This window comes from Microplitis mediator, chromosome 9 (genome assembly GCF_029852145.1).
Source record: "Microplitis mediator isolate UGA2020A chromosome 9, iyMicMedi2.1, whole genome shotgun sequence".
In the NCBI taxonomy this organism is placed as follows: Eukaryota; Metazoa; Arthropoda; class Insecta; order Hymenoptera; family Braconidae; genus Microplitis; species Microplitis mediator.
The window spans coordinates 17486600-17506695 of NC_079977.1; the positions used below are offsets into that span (position 1 = coordinate 17486600).

General features: G+C 29.3%; 3 protein-coding genes across 3 annotated transcripts; 1 reads left to right on the plus strand and 2 right to left on the minus strand.

Moving 5' to 3' along the window:
• Nucleotides 1–1075: 1075 nt before the first annotated feature.
• LOC130674676 (uncharacterized) lies at nucleotides 1076–3891 on the minus strand. Its single transcript, XM_057480077.1, has 7 exons — nucleotides 3627–3891; nucleotides 3024–3230; nucleotides 2571–2916; nucleotides 2302–2499; nucleotides 1857–2190; nucleotides 1503–1769; nucleotides 1076–1423 (listed from the first exon to the last, which is right to left on the minus strand). Exons 1-7 carry the CDS (start codon nucleotides 3716–3718, stop codon nucleotides 1338–1340), a joined length of 1530 nt encoding a protein of 509 aa, XP_057336060.1. The 5' UTR covers nucleotides 3719–3891; the 3' UTR covers nucleotides 1076–1337.
• Nucleotides 3892–4229: 338 nt separating this feature from the next.
• On the plus strand, nucleotides 4230–7365 carry LOC130674706 (uncharacterized). Its single transcript, XM_057480117.1, has 8 exons — nucleotides 4230–4458; nucleotides 4763–4972; nucleotides 5057–5393; nucleotides 5477–5671; nucleotides 5745–6072; nucleotides 6312–6590; nucleotides 6685–6756; nucleotides 6952–7365. Exons 1-8 carry the CDS (start codon nucleotides 4388–4390, stop codon nucleotides 7269–7271), a joined length of 1812 nt encoding a protein of 603 aa, XP_057336100.1. The 5' UTR covers nucleotides 4230–4387; the 3' UTR covers nucleotides 7272–7365.
• A 9866-nt stretch (nucleotides 7366–17231) lies between these two features.
• Nucleotides 17232–20047, minus strand: LOC130674670 (uncharacterized). Its single transcript, XM_057480069.1, has 7 exons — nucleotides 19783–20047; nucleotides 19180–19386; nucleotides 18727–19072; nucleotides 18458–18655; nucleotides 18013–18346; nucleotides 17659–17925; nucleotides 17232–17579 (listed from the first exon to the last, which is right to left on the minus strand). Exons 1-7 carry the CDS (start codon nucleotides 19872–19874, stop codon nucleotides 17494–17496), a joined length of 1530 nt encoding a protein of 509 aa, XP_057336052.1. The 5' UTR covers nucleotides 19875–20047; the 3' UTR covers nucleotides 17232–17493.
• Nucleotides 20048–20096: the final 49 nt, after the last annotated feature.

The window sequence follows — 20096 nt, forward strand, 5'->3', positions numbered from 1 at the left end:
TAACTACCAGAATGGTAAATTTTACCCCCACTCCTTAAAAATGACCAATCATGACGATCTTATTTTCTCTCTTCATTCTCAATTTTAACTAATCAAAATCGAGGAATTGCATCACTATGAAATATGATCAATGTAAGTGGACTTTTTATAATAAATTGAATTTACACTGGCATGTAAATCCAGCCAACAAGAAACTTAAATCCATATTAATATTTTTATTTTAAATTATACTCAAGTTGGGACGATGATGAAAATAAATAAATAAGTACAAATTTTATATCTCGTTACTAGAAACTTGTTTCTTCTATACATAAATGACATTCCCAAGCATCCAAAAACATCTCTTGCTCTATTTGCTGACGATACAGCCATCTATAGTTCATCATACAGTAAAGACATAATAGTCAATTAATTTAAATTCAACGTTACAAATCGGCTTTTGCGCGGGGGTGCCAGAAACGTCTGGCTATGGATAATGTGACGACAGTATAGTTTACATGAAAAGAAAATTGACCGAGAAATATACAAGAGCGAAATAAAAAGTGATGGACAAAAGTTTGAAGATGAAAATATTATCCGATATGTTTATTAGAACGAAAACAAATTTGGTAGAAATAAAAATTACTCGAGAAAAAAATTAAGAAATTGAAAAATCGTCCGAAATATCTAGTCCTTTAAGTAACCTATTTTGTTAGTTAAGTCAATTACATCTTTATTGACAGTTTTTTGCGATTGTTGATAAGTAAGTAACACGGTATAAATTTTTCTTCAAACAGAAATCTACTATTAAAGAAGGAAACATATCTGCAAATTGAAATTTAAGAAAAAAATTTATTAATTCATTGTCAACATATTGTTGTTGTAACTAAATTATAGTGCTTAATTAAATAAATTATAATTGAATATGAGTAATTAAAATATAAGCTTGTAAAATTTGATTAAACTCAATTTTTTATTAGAAATAAAGATATTATTATGAAAATTACACACAAAACAATTTTATTATAATTTTTTTTATGTAATTTTTAGTTACATTAAAAAAGCATAATTTAAAAAATGAAGTATTTTACTGAATGTCAATATAATTAATAAATAAAATTTCAATATATATTTTTTTTGTTAAAAAACATAGTTTTGTTGTTAAAAAACATACTAATGCAATTGTGATCATATGTTTCTTATCATTTCAAATACACAAGCAAAGTTCTGCACTGGCTCGTTGCACAAAGGGCATTTTAATTGTAGACGTTCTTCAGTAGCAATTTAACATATTTTTTTTTTTGAGACAAAGTTATTTTTTACTCAATTTCCAAGCTTTTTTTTCTTAATGAAATTTTCTAATTTTGTTGGATGAAGAGTATATGCTGCACATGGTTCGCTTCATCATTATTAATAACCACATAATTATTCTCACCGACTGCAACTATAAAGAAGGTCAATTCAAGAAATGGAAACTATTTTGCTATATATGTTTATCTTAAAATTAAAGTGTTGATACTAACCGTATCTGTAAATGGGAATATTAATAAAATTATCTACATCCTCGATACTTATTTGTATATTTCCATCGGCCAACACAGGTGATATATATTCAGCAAGTTCAAGAAAATGTGGAATGTCTAACACATCAGAATCATATAATTCCCATGCCCTGTCCAGCAATTGAGCTCGAAGTAAATCTTTCGGTCGTGTCTCTCTTCGTACAGGTTGCGATAGTAATAACGATTGTACTTCAATTTTTGTGATTTCATGAAGGCGTCGGAGGTTCACTTAACATACAAATTAAAGTCTTGTAATGGAGCAATAGCTAAAATAACTTAAATTGCTTATTAAAAATAACATAAGTAACTTCTTACAGGTAAATTGCCAAAGTGATGAATGTAAGCCGAAAAACTTGTTTAGTCTTCGATGATATGATTCGGTATAGTTGTTAGTTTTAATTTTTAATCTATAGACACTAAATCCTGCTGGTGTAATTTTTAGTAACCAATAATCTATGAAATAGTCGAGAAAGTTTTTGAAAATATGATAGAAAGGAGTATGTATTTGGAGTAACCAATGAAATGCTTGTAAAATATCACCACTTGGTAGTAGTGCTAGAGCAAGTATCTTCCTAAAAAATTTTTTTCCGTCTTCCCAGTTTTCTATTTTTTTTAATATACCTAACTTTTTGGCTTTTTTAATCATGGCCTGAAAATAATGAACCTTGATCAGTTTTAATAAATTTATCATAACTAAACATTTCATAAAACGGTATTACTAATAAATAAAAATAATCGATAAACAACTGATAGAACTTACTTGTACAAAATGAAAATAACAACTTTGAGCGGTTGCATTGGGATATGACTCTCGTAATGCTTTTCGAAGACCTGCTTCAAAATCTGTCATGTAAGATAAAACAGTAACATGTTGAGTAAAAGACTTAAAACGCTCAATGACAGCTACATAACACGCCGTTGATTTCCTCGACATGAGGCTCCAGGCGACAGGCAAAATCTGAAAGTACATAATTTTAATAATAAACTATTTAGATACAATCTTTTTATAATAATTATAATTTATCATACCACGTTATTTATTGACGCCAAAATTGTAAAAAATTGATAGATTGAATTTTTTGGATCGGATGGGCAAACTTTGTAAGTCGCATCGATGTATAAATTAGTTGTGTGAATATTTTGTAATAAATCAGGGTCAATAAAAACTGTGGCAATCGAACCGTCTCTGCCATAAACATTAGCAATAGTTAAATTACTGTTCTGAGATCGATATAAATATTGCCAACGATCCAATTTTAATCGTAAATAATATTCACCAAGTGAACCAGGGGTCGGTGGGCAAATTTTTCTCCGCCACTGTTGCATTACTCTCTCTATGCGACAAAATGGCACAAGAGAGGATCCTTTTTGGTGTCTGTATTTTGTATTAATATTAAAAGAAAAATAATAACATAATAACAAAGATTTAATGATACAGTCGAGATTTTTGTATTAAAATATAATAAAATTAAAAATACCTACTTAACACATAGCTCATCGTAAATACTTCTTAAATCTCGAAAACTTGATGTTACAGTTTTATAAAGTTCTTGTTTAAAGTCATATACAGGCTGTAAATCAAAATTTTTAGAATGATTATGTTTTTTCAACAAAGTAACGGGTGGTCCTCGGTTTGTTACACCTCGAGCTTTGCAATTTTTCATAAACCTCATGTGACATTGGACATATCTACACAAAAACAAAATTATATAATTACAAAAAAAAAAACAATACATTTGTCATTGTAATGTATACAATTGATATTATCTAACCAATATATAAAACATAACAATGCTCATAGCTTGGATACTGATTAAGAAGATGAGGAATTTGACAAGATATGAACTTCAACGCGTAAAATTTTTATATTAATAAGAATCAAGATATAGTTTTAAATAGAGGTTTTTAATTTTTTATCAATTTAGTTTAAATATAAATCTATCAGACTGAACCATAGTTCATTTATGCCAGCAACTATAAGCAAGAGCAAAGACAAAAGAAAAGTTGGCTTACATCTTCCAGAGTATGAGTTTACCACATCAACATTCATTTAAATAAAAAAGGTGTCATTAAGGTAAAACTTACATTTGAGTGTCATGACGACGTGTGTAACAATGTCCATCGTAAAAAATAAAACTTGAATTTTTTTTATTATCAAACTGAAATAATTTTTGCATGGTTTATAATCTAACTTTTAATATTTAAGTGATCACATGTGAGTTAGTATATCCGTACGATCCGTTGCGTTATATATTTTATATTTTTTATGAATTGTTCAGTCGATATAAAAGGTGATTGATCAATTAGGTAGTTAGAAACTAATAATTTTTTATGAATAAATTAAGAAATTATTTGTACTAAAAATCATTATTGAATTCAATCATTTTTTTTCTGCGATATCGTGTGATTTAAAACTTTAATTATTTATATACAATTTAATTAAATTTGTATCTGAATAAAAAAAATAAGTAAATGAATATATATATATATATATATATATATATATATATATATATATATATATATATATATATATATATATATATATATATATATATATATATATATATTTATATCCAATTAATCCTAAATAATGTTCTTTTGTTGCCGTTCTGTATATGCACTTGTTACCACTACATATAAACCAATAGTTGCTTTCAAAAAAAAAAAAAAATGAAACAAATGAACATCTTATTAACTGAACTACAAACTTGTGTACGCGTGTTACGCATTTCTTTGTTTTAAAGTGACTAAATTTCCGCAAAAAATCGAGATAATTGTTCAATTCTATACAAATTTAAAAAAATCAAAATAAAAGAATTGGAATTCATTGAAAATACAGAAGAATGGCGAACAGAGAAGTTATAGAGGAGGATGGTAATTTTTATCACGTAGAAAAGACAGTAGGAATTAAAAAGTAAGTAATTAAAATTATTATCAATCTTAAGTAGATTAATTTTTAATAACTGTACTTTTATACTATGATGAATGACTATATGAATTCATTAATTTAAATAGTATGTGCATGAGAAAGTAAATAAATTTTATTATCGTTATTTCAAAGTATTGATGGTACCTGTTGTAATTAGATTAATTTATTGCGCATCAGTCATTACACAAAGAATCATGTATGATATATAACCGAAATCAAAAGTTTATACGTAATAGACTGACACAATTCAAATTTGGTCATTAACGAAATTTTTTTTGTTTTTATGTAGGTATGTACACTGTCAAAAAAAAAATTCTAAGAAGTGTCCAGTTCGTGGTGTGAAAGTTCTGGATCGGCCGATAACATTTTTTATATCACAACACAAACATTCGAGTGAATTTTTAAATAATCATATTAAACGGTTCCGAAATGATCTCAAAATAGCAAGTAAAAAATGTTTCTATTCGACCGAAGATATTTATGAAACTGTTTCAAGTTTGTAAGTAAATTATATGCACAAAAAAATTATGTTTTAATTTTTTTTTTTTTTTTAATTATATGTGTCGAATATATATTTTTTCAGTTACCCTGATGCAAAGCTTAGATTACCATTTACATTAATCAGGACCGCAATGAATAATTGGCAAAAAAAAATATTCGTTGACTTGCCAGCCCCTACTACTTATGAAGATTTGACAAATATGTTATCGAGACGTGAATACTTGAAATTAAAAGAGTATGCTGATGGCAGATTCATAAAATTATATAACGTGGAAAATGATGCTTTATTATTGGGTGATCCAGAATTTGCTCAATCTTTTATGTTTGATGTTTTGCATGTTAGCTCAACAATGAAAGTTGTTCCTCATTTTGGAAATACTCGTCTGCTAACTTTTTTATTGGGTCAACACCATCATTACGTAAGTTACTAAAAATAAAACATGGTTCCTAATGAAATATAATATAAAAATATTTGTGTAAAATAAAAATATATCTCCTATAGGTCTTTCCAATTGGAATAATTTTATGGTCTACACAAACGTATGAAACCTGCGCCACAATAATGTATAATGTGCGAAATTTATTAATACCTGGCATTCATCTTCGTAAAATATATACCGATTTCGACTTTAAAGGGCATATAAAAACAAATTTTCCTGAGAGCCAAGTGTGTGGCACATTTAATAATTATTGCCGTGTAAGTTAATTTGGAAATTAATAGAATTATAAATATTTACTGATCATTTTTTTAAATTTGTTATTATTTATAGATATTATTTTACGAATCTTTTGAAAAAAACGTACAATTTGTCAATGTTGGTCAAGAAAATTTCTTGAGAAATTGTATGTCCCTGATTTTATTACCGAGAGAAATGATAGCTGATGGATTTCAAGAGTTAATTAATTCATTAACACCTCAATTGCAAAATGAACTCTCGGATTTTATAAATTACTTTCGAGAAACATGGATACAAGGAGTTGGGGTTGAATCAATGAGTCTATTCGAAGATACCGACAGCCTTAATACAGTTCCAGTTTTGTTTTGGTCGTTATTGCATAACAACATGAATGATAACCCATCGCTATGGGAGTTTATAAGTTAGTATATATTTTTTCGCAAATTTATTGTTAAAATTGTTTGATTTAATTTAATTAATAACTTGTAGTTTTACAACTAATTCTAAGATTTATTAAACCTATTTAGAACTTTAGATAAATTAATAAATAATGACAGTATTTCATTACTAGTTTAATATAATTGTTATAAATTTTATGTGTCTACAAATTTTTGAAAATTAATACAAATAACTAAAGCTTTGAATTACGATACTTTACAGAAGAATTGATAATTATAATGAACAAGTCTAAAAAAGAAATTGAACGCTTGGATCAGAGTAGATCATCATATATTTCACTAGCTCCACGAGTCAGATTGTGTATCCCAAAAAAGTTAATTGTTGATTTGTGGAAATCATTAAAACAAGGTAAAGTGACGGTTCAACAATTTTTAACTAGTGCAACTACATACCATACAGATCATTATCATGATGTGCTCCATCACGCTGAAATATTGCAAGAAGAACAGCTTGATCTATACCCAAGACTTGATAATAATGGTAATAAAAATTTTTATAACATTTAAAAATATTGATCCTATATTTAAAACAGGGTAATTGGATAAAAATGAAAATAACACTAGCTATATTTCAGATCATATGCCAGCTGACAACAGAGAAGAAGCAGAAGATTTACAACATCTTGAAATCGGATATGAAATTAATGGTAAGTTGAACCTTTGTGTGAAAATATCCGTAATTAAACATTCGCATTGAGAACAATAGAATTCCAATTGAATAAACTCAGTCAACCATAATTATATTGTTCTCAATAGTATTCTATTTTTAATTCGGGATGTTTCGTTTTCAATAAATAAATGCAATATAAAAACTTTAATATTTCACTTTTATACTTGATTAGATGGAAATGCTGAATACTTGGAGCCGATTAATGAACAAGATGATGATATGAATGAAGAAAATTTAAATAATGATAATAATGAAAATAACGCAGAAGAAGAAAACGACGAAGAGGTGGATATTCAGAATATTTGTATGATTTGTGTGACAGAAGATCGAAAAATGATTTGCATTCCATGCAATCATTACGGCATGTGTTATAATTGTTCTCAACAAATACGTAAAGTTGCTGCTGAAAAACGTCTACAATTAAAGTGCCCTTTTTGCAACGAGCCAGTGCAGAACTTTGCTCGTGTATTTGAAATGATAAGAAACATATGATCACAATTGCATAAGTATGTTTTTTAACAACAAAACTATATGTTTTTTAACAAAAAAAATATATATTGAAATTTTATTTATTAATTATATTAACATCCAGTAAAATACTTCATTTTTTAAATTATGCTTTTTTAATGTAACTAAAAATTATATGAAAAAAATTATATTAAAATTGTTTTGTGTGTAATTTTCATAATAATATCTTTATTTCTAATAAAAAATTGAGTTTAATCAAATTTTACAAGCTTATATTTTAATTACTCATATTCAATTATAATTTATTTAATTAAGCACTATAATTTAGTTACAACAACAATATGTTGACAATGAATTAATAAATTTTTTTCTTAAATTTAAATTTGCAGATATGTTTCCTTCTTTAATAGTAGATTTCTGTTTGAAGAAAAATTTATACCGTGTTACTTACTTATCAACAATCGCAAAAAGCAGTCGATAAAGAAGTAATTAACTTAACTAACAAAATAGGTTACTTAAAGGACTAGATATTTCGGACGATTTTTCAATTTCTTAATTTTTTTCTCGAGTAATTTTTATTTCTACCAAATTTGTTTTCGTTCTAATAAACATATCGGATAATATTTTCATCTTCAAACTTTTGTCCATCACTTTTTATTTCGCTCTTGTATATTTCTCGGTTAATTTTCTTTTCATGTAAACTATACTGTCGTCACATTATTCATAGCCAGACGTTTCTGGCACCCTTGCGCGGCAGTTTCAGCATGCGCGCGCCATCACTCTAGCGAGCGCGGTTTTTAAATAATTTTTTTTTACAATTAAATATCAATTAAAAAATTTGAAAACATTCTGGTGTCATCTAGACACTTCAAAGAATATGATTTCGCGGTAATAAAAGTTGCATCACCATTTTTCAAAAAGTTATTCAATTGTTAATCAACATTTTTTTTACAGGTTTGTGTTGTCATAAAAGGCGGCATAAAAGTTTAAATAATTAATCTATAAATTTTTTGTTTCTTGGTGCCCTTTTAATAAACATACTTAACAAGATGACAGTATGAAAGTTTATACAATATTTTGATTTCATTAATTAAAATTAAAAAATTTTTTTAAAGTCATACCCAGGGAGAAAAGTACGACGGGCCCAGGCTTGGCTTGGTATGACTGTGAAATGATAACATTGGGCCAGACCTGGTTGCCAGTCTTGGCCCTGACTTTTTTGCCAGACCTTGCCCAAGCCTCGAAGAAAAAATAAATTTTATTATTATTAACTTCGTAGAATTTATGATCATTAACGTTTAAACTATCCAAAGGAGGTAAATGATGTGAAAAAAAATCGGTGAAAATTCTGCTGGGCTCCAGGCACCCTTATGGTTTTAGTAACGCGATATAAAATTTGTACATATTTTTTGATTTTCATCATCGTCCCAACTTGAGTATAATTTGAAATAAAAATATTGATATGGATTTAAATTTCTTGTTGGCTAGATTTATATGCCAGTGTAAATTCAATTTATTATAAAAAGTCCACTTACATTTATCAAATTTCATAGTGATGCAATTTCTCGATTCTAATTAGTTAAAATTAAGAATGAAGAGAGAAAATAATATCGTCATGATTGGTTCTTTTTAAGGAGTCAGGGTAAACTTAACCTCTCTGGTAATTGGTCAAATTTTAGTGGAGGGGGTGATCCGTGTTTATATATGAGTCAGACGGTCAGTAGCAGTCATTACGCTCGAAACGTTGCGCTGTACCCCTCGCAAGTTACATTCTTCATTTATTGACGATCGAGTGTTTGACACATCATGGACTGTAATTTTCAAAATTCAACGTACACAACTGTACACTCCTTCGAACTGGAGTACTTCGACGAACTCCTCTTCATTAACGATGCTGGGACAGTTAGTCCGATGTTTATAGAGTTTTCTTCAGGTTTACACGTCAACGACGTTTGGAGCTTCAAAGTAGAGGTTAGCCACGACGAAGAAGATGAACATTGGATCACCTTGGGGATCCTTCCATTGAAATCGGAGCATTCCGAAATCAGCTTCGAGCTCGAATGCCGTGTGGTGGATGAGGAAGGTAACCTACTGCGACTGCCAGCAAAAATACAACCTTTCAAAGACTACGACAATTACGTATATCTCGGGGGTTTCTTCAAACGAAATGACCCCGACTTATTGCGTCTACTGGTGGACGGGAATTTAATTTTACAGATAGAGCTGACTGTTCTTCTAGGCGACGATGCAGATAATTAGATACTCAAGTTCCCGAACTTTGAGTTGAAAACGGCCCTTTTCAGGGCCACCAAATTTTTTACACGTAAAAACTAACTCAAATTTTATATATACCTGAACTCATATCCTTAGTCCAAAACTCTTCCAAAATTAATATTCATCTATTTAATGCCTAATAAAGATAATTAATCTAAATCTTCCCTCCAATATTTTTCCTACATTAATTCCTACTTTTCAAATTTCAGAAAACATTAAAAATTTCCAACATATATTTATGATACAATTTCCAATTTTTTTTTTCAAACCATTTCGATCATTTATGCGCATGAAATGCTAATAAAAAACGAAAAAAAAAAAAATCATATTTTTGTTTAAATAAAACTCTGACGTAATCAAGTTTTTTAATTTTCAGGCGAGAGTAGAGCATATCTACGCTCGCGCTTAAGGCATGCAATATATAAATTTATTATATTTTGTTTTCTTATGTCGTTGATTCAATTAAAAATAGGGGAGCCTGAGGCACGAAGGCCCCCCCAGAGAGGAAAGTACCACGGGCCCAGGCTTGGCCCAGACTTGGCCCAACTTTGTAGAACCTTGGGCCAGGCTTGTAAGCCAGTCTTGGCCCAGCCTTGGTAGAAGCCTGGAATGATAATCTTGGGCCAAGCCTGGTTGCCAGACCTGGCCCATGCTTGGTTACCAGACCTGGCCCATGCTTGGTTGCCAGACCTGGCCCAGGCTTCCAGGAAACGAATAAATTTAATTAAAAAAAATTTATTATTATTAACCTCGTAGAATTCATGATCATTAACGTTTTAATTATCTAAGGGGAGTAAATGATGTGAAAAAAACTCGGTGGAAATTCTGCTGGACTCTGGGCGCGAACTGTCGTCCTTCTGATTACTGGGTCCGAACGGTAGCTACTGGACGAACCTACTAACGTTGAACTGATACATTTATATGATCTACTTGTATAAACCATGGGTATATCCAAACTTGGGTAATCCTACCTTGGCCCAAGCCCGGGTAATCATTGTAACGGCCAAGGCTAGGTTACCCAGTCCTGGCCCAAGCCTGGCTTGCCATTGGATGGCCAAGGCTAGGTTACCCAGTCTTGGCCTAAGGCTGGGTTGCCATTGGACGACCAAGGCTAGGTTACCCAGTCTTGGCCCAAGTCTGGCTTGCCATTGGACGGCCAAGGCTAGGTTACCCAGTCCTGGCCCAAGCCTGGGCCAATATAGGTGTGCCAAAGCTAGGTTCCCCAGTGCTGGGCCAAGTAGGGGCCCGTTGTTCAACTCTGGCAGCTCCTGTATGGGCCCTTCAAAAATTAGGTATAAAAAATTTGTCTTTTACTTTCCGTCGAGTTATGACCTCTATAATGTTTTTATCATATTTTAGGCCAATATGACATATGTGGAGCAAAATAGATCACTCGAAAAAAAAAAAACAATTTTAACGAAAAAAATATTTTTTTTTTATTTTCCGTCAAGTTAATTATTTCGTTACAATTTTTATTTTTTTTTTAATAGTCCATTCCATTCCACATATCACATATTGACCTGAAATATAATAAACATATTATAGAGGTCATAACTTGACGGAAAATAAAAAAAAAAATTTTTTTTTAATTTTTTGGAGAAAGGGGCCCTTTGTGCCCCAGCAAATAAAAATTTTTTTTTTTATTTATTGCACAATTTCGACTGATTTTTTCGAAATTGACGGAAAATAAACGAATTTGATGGTTAAAAGCCACAGAAAGAAACAACCGGCTTAAGGGAGCCTTCGTGCCCCAACCTCCCCTATCTACATTATTATAAAGAGAATATGGATTCTTTACTTTTTATTAACAATCTAAAGCATTAAAAAATGAAATATGTACATAAAGCAATCAAGAAAATTTTATTTTTTCGATTACTTTGTTTTTTTATTGATAAAAGCTACATTTTCGTTGATTTTTTAAGTGAAAGACATAAATCATATCATTCCAAGTAAAGCATTGATACCATTAGTTCAATAATCAAAAACTTATTCAGCTGGTGCAACAAAATTAAAATTCGATATCTCAACAGAATTTATATTAAAACCAGCGAAAATGCCAACTGATGACTATCGATTTAACCACTATGACCGTTCATTGATCGACTCTCATCATTCTAATTGAAGAACATCGACAGCCGTTTTGTCCAGTGAGACGACTTGAAGTACTGGAGAGGAATAGCGCTCTCTCCGTGGTCCGCGCTTGGAAAGTGGTCTCTCCATGGTCCGCGCCACTTAACATTCATTATTTTAAGAAATTCAAGTATAAAATTTTCATCAATCTGTATTTTTTTCAATGCCAGCTTAATAAAAACATGTAAGATATATTTCTTCTAATAAAAGAGAGAGTGAGAGAGAAAGAGAGAGTTTTGTCTCTCAACAGAAGATTTCACTAGATTAAAGATGTGTAAGTTGATTTTTTTTTTTCCAAGCTCTGGGGGCGATCACTGGCCGGTAGTAGACCTTAAGTAGAATTAAGTTTTTTGCACATATCTGTTATCGTATGTTTTATTCAAATATTAAAAACTATAGTATTATATAGTAACGATAATTACTCTGTTATAAGACTCAAGAAAATTTTCCTTCAACAAAGATATTTTCCAGCGGGCGGAATGAAAACCGGAAATTTTTTGAACGAAGTAAAATAATTTCTTGAATTAAAAAAAAAATTTTTAAACCAAAATATATTTCATACTTGGTCTAATAATAGAATTACTCTTTTTTAAAGCTTGCATTTCTGAGTAAAATAAACATTTTCTTTAACCTAAGTATTACGTTACTTACTTGAACCAAGAATATATGATGTTTTGAAACAATAAACGGTATAAACTTGAACTAACAATAAAGGGAGTTGGTTTAAAAAATGTAAACTCTTGGTTTGAGTAGTGTACTTTTTCTGACCAATCACACGAAAAATCTCAAACTAAGATTATTAGAGTCTCAGCCAGGAAAGTTCTGTCCTGAATTCATACACAGTCGCTTCCTCCTTTGCACCCTAAGAAACGAATACTACTTACTCTCTCTTTTTGTGCTGGCGCAGTAAACGAATACTAAGTCCATTTTTTTATTTTAAATAAATTAATGCAATCATACAATATTAAATAATTTCTCTATTTTTTTTTGTACCTAAATTTGTTTTTATTAAAAAATTTTTTTATTTTTATGTCGAAATTCATTAATGAACGGATTCATATGATCCGTTCAGCATTGTGCTAAAATGTCGGAACTAAAATTTGTCCAAATTATTGTTGATAATAATATTTAAAATCTATATTCTGTGTTTGGGATTTAAAAATGTGACTGACGATTTGGCCAGTGTGGCTCAATATATGTAGGCAAAGTAAACGTAGCCCAACAAAAGCTGGGATGGCTTCGTTAGTAATGCTTTCGCGCGACGCTGAATCGGTCTGGATTCGATTCTTTCACTAAGCGATAATTATTTTTCTCTATTTGTTTTATATATTTAACTCATTGCAAAACTTTCCTATCCCTTAATAATGCTTCTAATAAAGAATTTATTTATTTCACAACATTGTTCATGAAATATTTTAACAAAAAAAAAAATTGTTTGGATAAAAAAATTACAAAAAAAAAAAATTTTTGGTAGCTTGATAAACTTATTTGCTTACTTGAAGAAATTTATTTCTTGGTTGAAAAATTTTTTTTTTGTTTGCGACAAAAAAAAAATTTCTTGGCACAAGAAAGTTTGGTTTTGGTTGAAAAAATTATTTTTCATAGTTCAAAAACTTTCTTGTTTTAGGTCAAGATATTCTTTTTTGACTAAAAAATGTAACAATTTTCAGCCAAGAAAAAAAATTTTGCGAATTAAAAAAAAAAATGTTCTGGCTACCAAGAAAAAAATGGTTTGGGCAAAGAGAGTTTTTCTTGACTTAAAGAATTTTAGTTTCAGACTGAGAAATAATGTCTTCCACGAAGGAAATAATTTCTTGATCCAAATAATTTTTTACTTCAATAAAGTACAAAATTTCGCTTAGTTCAAGAAACAAATTTCGAAGACATATTATTTCTTGGTTCAAGATTTCCTTCTTTTCTGTGCACACCCACACACGGATGGTATTCTAAACATAGTCAGAATAGCTTCCTACACGGAACGAATTTTCGTATGAATATTGCCATGTTATTTATTAAAAAAATTACTCTAAATTGAGTAATCTTGGGCCATTACGACTTTTTACTTTCGAATTACGAAATTTTACTCTTTCAGTGAGTAAAAATCAATCAGATTAATTTTTACTCACAATTACGAGTAAAAATTACACCTAGCGGCTATCTAAATAAATTCTCTCTAATTTAATTTTTACTCGTAGGTTATGATAAAAAGTTGATGATTCAATTTATAAAATTTATATTGAATCACAATAAAAATTACAATTAATAGGCTGAAATTTTCATAAAAAATCTAAAAATCATCTAATTGCTTTAGAATATGACTTAAAATAAATGTTTTGAAAAATAATAAACAAAAAATTACCCTTATTGTGTTGAAAAAGATAAGATACAAATTTATTTTTAATTTTAAAATAAATATTAAGTCATAGAGAGATACAGAGATCGTCTTTTTTTCCAAGCCTACGTCTGTGTGCATAACATGTAAGTTGTCGCGAGCAAAATAAAAGACATTTAATTGAAGCCGATATTAACCAAAGATTAACGGAGACTACTGAAATATTACTCTGCAGTTTAGAGTAAAAATTACTTCCATAGATAAGAAAATTTATTTGAGTTATAAGCAGTTTTTCATCAAAAAGTTAATGGGTTTAAAAGAATGGTATATTGGGGAGTAAAAATCAATCGCATGGAGTAAAAATTAATAGATTAAGATGAGATATTCACAATAATCGATTAAATATAAGACTTTTAAAAAATTACTCAGTAGTAGAGTAAAACATGGTCTAGCAACGTTAATATTTAAACAAAAAATATTAAATTTCAAACAAAAAATACCAATTTTTTGCAACGGCCCAGGATTACTCGAAATTACAGAGTAATTTTTATCAAAAAATTCTATCCGTGTATAAAATATAAATAAACAATATATTAAATATAGTTTACTTTTGGCCGATTTTCGTATATATTTTACATATTTTAAATATATTAAAAATATATCTTAGAATGTATGAAAATATACAAAAAAATAAATTTTTAAAATTTTATTTTCTATGTTGGTGATAACCTCAAAAATATATTACTAATATATTTTTTTTATATTACCATACCTATATTTTTTTTATATTTTAAATATAAAAAAAATATTTTTTTTGTATATTTTATATATTCTAAGATATTTAAAATATATAAAATCAATACAAAAATCGGCTAAAAGTTAGTTATTTAAAATATATTTTTTATAGAACGATTTTTAATTGTTTTTGTCGATATATACTATTACATATAAAGAAAATCTTCTCGAGCTCCTTGAGGTCGAAAACATTGTTGTGAATACTCGAAGAGCTCGAAAACAGCGGGAAGATTTAGGGCTGGCCCGTAGGGTCAACCGATAGACAGATTTTTTTTATAAGTTTTAGGTTTGAAAAAAAATTGGAAATTTTAAGACGGCTAAATCGTATATCATAAGCATATGTTGGAAATTTTTTGACATTTGAAAAGTAGGCATTAATGTGGGAAAAATATTGTAGGGAAGATTTATATTAATTATTATGATCCTGAAGTTAGCAGACATTTGAAAATTTTTGTTTTTCAACAAATTAATTGCAAAAAAATAAAATAAAAATATGCACATGTAGAAAATTAAAATAACTACAGGTGCAATTTTTTCAAATATTTTTTTTTTATGATTTATCATCTAAAAAAAAAATCCAAAAATTATTAGATGTCTGTTAACTTCAGTATCATTAATTATCTTTATTAGGCATTAAATAAATAAATATTAATTTTGGATGAGTTTTGGACAAAAGATATGAGTTGAGGTATGTATAAAACTTGAGTTAGTGTTTACGTGTAAAAAATTTGGTGGCCCTGAAAAGGGCCGTTTTCAACTCAAAGTTCGGAAACTTGAGTATCTAATTATCTGCATCGTCGCCTAGAAAAACGGTCAGCTGTATCTGTAAAATTAGATTTCCATCCACCAGTAGACGCAATAAGTCGGGGTCATTTCGTTTGAAGAAATCTCCGAGGTTTATGTAATTTTCGTAGTCGTAGAAAGGATCTATATTTCTAGGCAGTCTCAGTAGGTTACCTTCCTCATCCACTACACAGCATTCGAGTTCGAAGCTGAGTTTGGAATGCTCCGATTTGAATGGAAGGAACCCCCAGGATATCCAGTGTTCATCTTCTTCGTCGTGGCTAACCTCCACTTTGAAGCCCCAAACGTCGTTAACGTCGACGGGTGAACAAAACATCTCGTATATCGGAGTAATTGTCCCAGTCTCGTTGGTGAAGAGAAGTTTATCGAAGTCATCCACCACAAACATGCATGCACTTGTCCACCTTAATTTTTGAAAACCACAGTCCATGATGATTCAGGCAATTGATCGTCACTAAATAAAGAATTTAACTTGCGAGGCGTACAGCGCAACGTTTCGAGCGTTATGACTGCTATACTGACCGTGTGGCTTATATAATATGAACACGGATCACCCCCTCTACTAAATTTTGACTAACTACCAGAATGGTAAATTTTACCCCCACTCCTTAAAAATGACCAATCATGACGATCTTATTTTCTCTCTTCATTCTCAATTTTAACTAATCAAAATCGAGGAATTGCATCACTATGAAATATGATCAATGTAAGTGGACTTTTTATAATAAATTGAATTTACACTGGCATGTAAATCCAGCCAACAAGAAACTTAAATCCATATTAATATTTTTATTTTAAATTATACTCAAGTTGGGACGATGATGAAAATAAATAAATAAGTACAAATTTTATATCTCGTTACTAGAAACTTGTTTCTTCTATACATAAATGACATTCCCAAGCATCCAAAAACATCTCTTGCTCTATTTGCTGACGATACAGCCATCTATAGTTCATCATACAGTAAAGACATAATAGTCAATTAATTTAAATTCAACGTTACAAATCGGCTTTTGCGCGGGGGTGCCAGAAACGTCTGGCTATGGATAATGTGACGACAGTATAGTTTACATGAAAAGAAAATTGACCGAGAAATATACAAGAGCGAAATAAAAAGTGATGGACAAAAGTTTGAAGATGAAAATATTATCCGATATGTTTATTAGAACGAAAACAAATTTGGTAGAAATAAAAATTACTCGAGAAAAAAATTAAGAAATTGAAAAATCGTCCGAAATATCTAGTCCTTTAAGTAACCTATTTTGTTAGTTAAGTCAATTACATCTTTATTGACAGTTTTTTGCGATTGTTGATAAGTAAGTAACACGGTATAAATTTTTCTTCAAACAGAAATCTACTATTAAAGAAGGAAACATATCTGCAAATTGAAATTTAAGAAAAAAATTTATTAATTCATTGTCAACATATTGTTGTTGTAACTAAATTATAGTGCTTAATTAAATAAATTATAATTGAATATGAGTAATTAAAATATAAGCTTGTAAAATTTGATTAAACTCAATTTTTTATTAGAAATAAAGATATTATTATGAAAATTACACACAAAACAATTTTATTATAATTTTTTTTATGTAATTTTTAGTTACATTAAAAAAGCATAATTTAAAAAATGAAGTATTTTACTGAATGTCAATATAATTAATAAATAAAATTTCAATATATATTTTTTTTGTTAAAAAACATAGTTTTGTTGTTAAAAAACATACTAATGCAATTGTGATCATATGTTTCTTATCATTTCAAATACACAAGCAAAGTTCTGCACTGGCTCGTTGCACAAAGGGCATTTTAATTGTAGACGTTCTTCAGTAGCAATTTAACATATTTTTTTTTTTGAGACAAAGTTATTTTTTACTCAATTTCCAAGCTTTTTTTTCTTAATGAAATTTTCTAATTTTGTTGGATGAAGAGTATATGCTGCACATGGTTCGCTTCATCATTATTAATAACCACATAATTATTCTCACCGACTGCAACTATAAAGAAGGTCAATTCAAGAAATGGAAACTATTTTGCTATATATGTTTATCTTAAAATTAAAGTGTTGATACTAACCGTATCTGTAAATGGGAATATTAATAAAATTATCTACATCCTCGATACTTATTTGTATATTTCCATCGGCCAACACAGGTGATATATATTCAGCAAGTTCAAGAAAATGTGGAATGTCTAACACATCAGAATCATATAATTCCCATGCCCTGTCCAGCAATTGAGCTCGAAGTAAATCTTTCGGTCGTGTCTCTCTTCGTACAGGTTGCGATAGTAATAACGATTGTACTTCAATTTTTGTGATTTCATGAAGGCGTCGGAGGTTCACTTAACATACAAATTAAAGTCTTGTAATGGAGCAATAGCTAAAATAACTTAAATTGCTTATTAAAAATAACATAAGTAACTTCTTACAGGTAAATTGCCAAAGTGATGAATGTAAGCCGAAAAACTTGTTTAGTCTTCGATGATATGATTCGGTATAGTTGTTAGTTTTAATTTTTAATCTATAGACACTAAATCCTGCTGGTGTAATTTTTAGTAACCAATAATCTATGAAATAGTCGAGAAAGTTTTTGAAAATATGATAGAAAGGAGTATGTATTTGGAGTAACCAATGAAATGCTTGTAAAATATCACCACTTGGTAGTAGTGCTAGAGCAAGTATCTTCCTAAAAAATTTTTTTCCGTCTTCCCAGTTTTCTATTTTTTTTAATATACCTAACTTTTTGGCTTTTTTAATCATGGCCTGAAAATAATGAACCTTGATCAGTTTTAATAAATTTATCATAACTAAACATTTCATAAAACGGTATTACTAATAAATAAAAATAATCGATAAACAACTGATAGAACTTACTTGTACAAAATGAAAATAACAACTTTGAGCGGTTGCATTGGGATATGACTCTCGTAATGCTTTTCGAAGACCTGCTTCAAAATCTGTCATGTAAGATAAAACAGTAACATGTTGAGTAAAAGACTTAAAACGCTCAATGACAGCTACATAACACGCCGTTGATTTCCTCGACATGAGGCTCCAGGCGACAGGCAAAATCTGAAAGTACATAATTTTAATAATAAACTATTTAGATACAATCTTTTTATAATAATTATAATTTATCATACCACGTTATTTATTGACGCCAAAATTGTAAAAAATTGATAGATTGAATTTTTTGGATCGGATGGGCAAACTTTGTAAGTCGCATCGATGTATAAATTAGTTGTGTGAATATTTTGTAATAAATCAGGGTCAATAAAAACTGTGGCAATCGAACCGTCTCTGCCATAAACATTAGCAATAGTTAAATTACTGTTCTGAGATCGATATAAATATTGCCAACGATCCAATTTTAATCGTAAATAATATTCACCAAGTGAACCAGGGGTCGGTGGGCAAATTTTTCTCCGCCACTGTTGCATTACTCTCTCTATGCGACAAAATGGCACAAGAGAGGATCCTTTTTGGTGTCTGTATTTTGTATTAATATTAAAAGAAAAATAATAACATAATAACAAAGATTTAATGATACAGTCGAGATTTTTGTATTAAAATATAATAAAATTAAAAATACCTACTTAACACATAGCTCATCGTAAATACTTCTTAAATCTCGAAAACTTGATGTTACAGTTTTATAAAGTTCTTGTTTAAAGTCATATACAGGCTGTAAATCAAAATTTTTAGAATGATTATGTTTTTTCAACAAAGTAACGGGTGGTCCTCGGTTTGTTACACCTCGAGCTTTGCAATTTTTCATAAACCTCATGTGACATTGGACATATCTACACAAAAACAAAATTATATAATTACAAAAAAAAAAACAATACATTTGTCATTGTAATGTATACAATTGATATTATCTAACCAATATATAAAACATAACAATGCTCATAGCTTGGATACTGATTAAGAAGATGAGGAATTTGACAAGATATGAACTTCAACGCGTAAAATTTTTATATTAATAAGAATCAAGATATAGTTTTAAATAGAGGTTTTTAATTTTTTATCAATTTAGTTTAAATATAAATCTATCAGACTGAACCATAGTTCATTTATGCCAGCAACTATAAGCAAGAGCAAAGACAAAAGAAAAGTTGGCTTACATCTTCCAGAGTATGAGTTTACCACATCAACATTCATTTAAATAAAAAAGGTGTCATTAAGGTAAAACTTACATTTGAGTGTCATGACGACGTGTGTAACAATGTCCATCGTAAAAAATAAAACTTGAATTTTTTTTATTATCAAACTGAAATAATTTTTGCATGGTTTATAATCTAACTTTTAATATTTAAGTGATCACATGTGAGTTAGTATATCCGTACGATCCGTTGCGTTATATATTTTATATTTTTTATGAATTGTTCAGTCGATATAAAAGGTGATTGATCAATTAGGTAGTTAGAAACTAATAATTTTTTATGAATAAATTAAGAAATTATTTGTACTAAAAATCATTATTGAATTCAATCATTTTTTTTCTGCGATA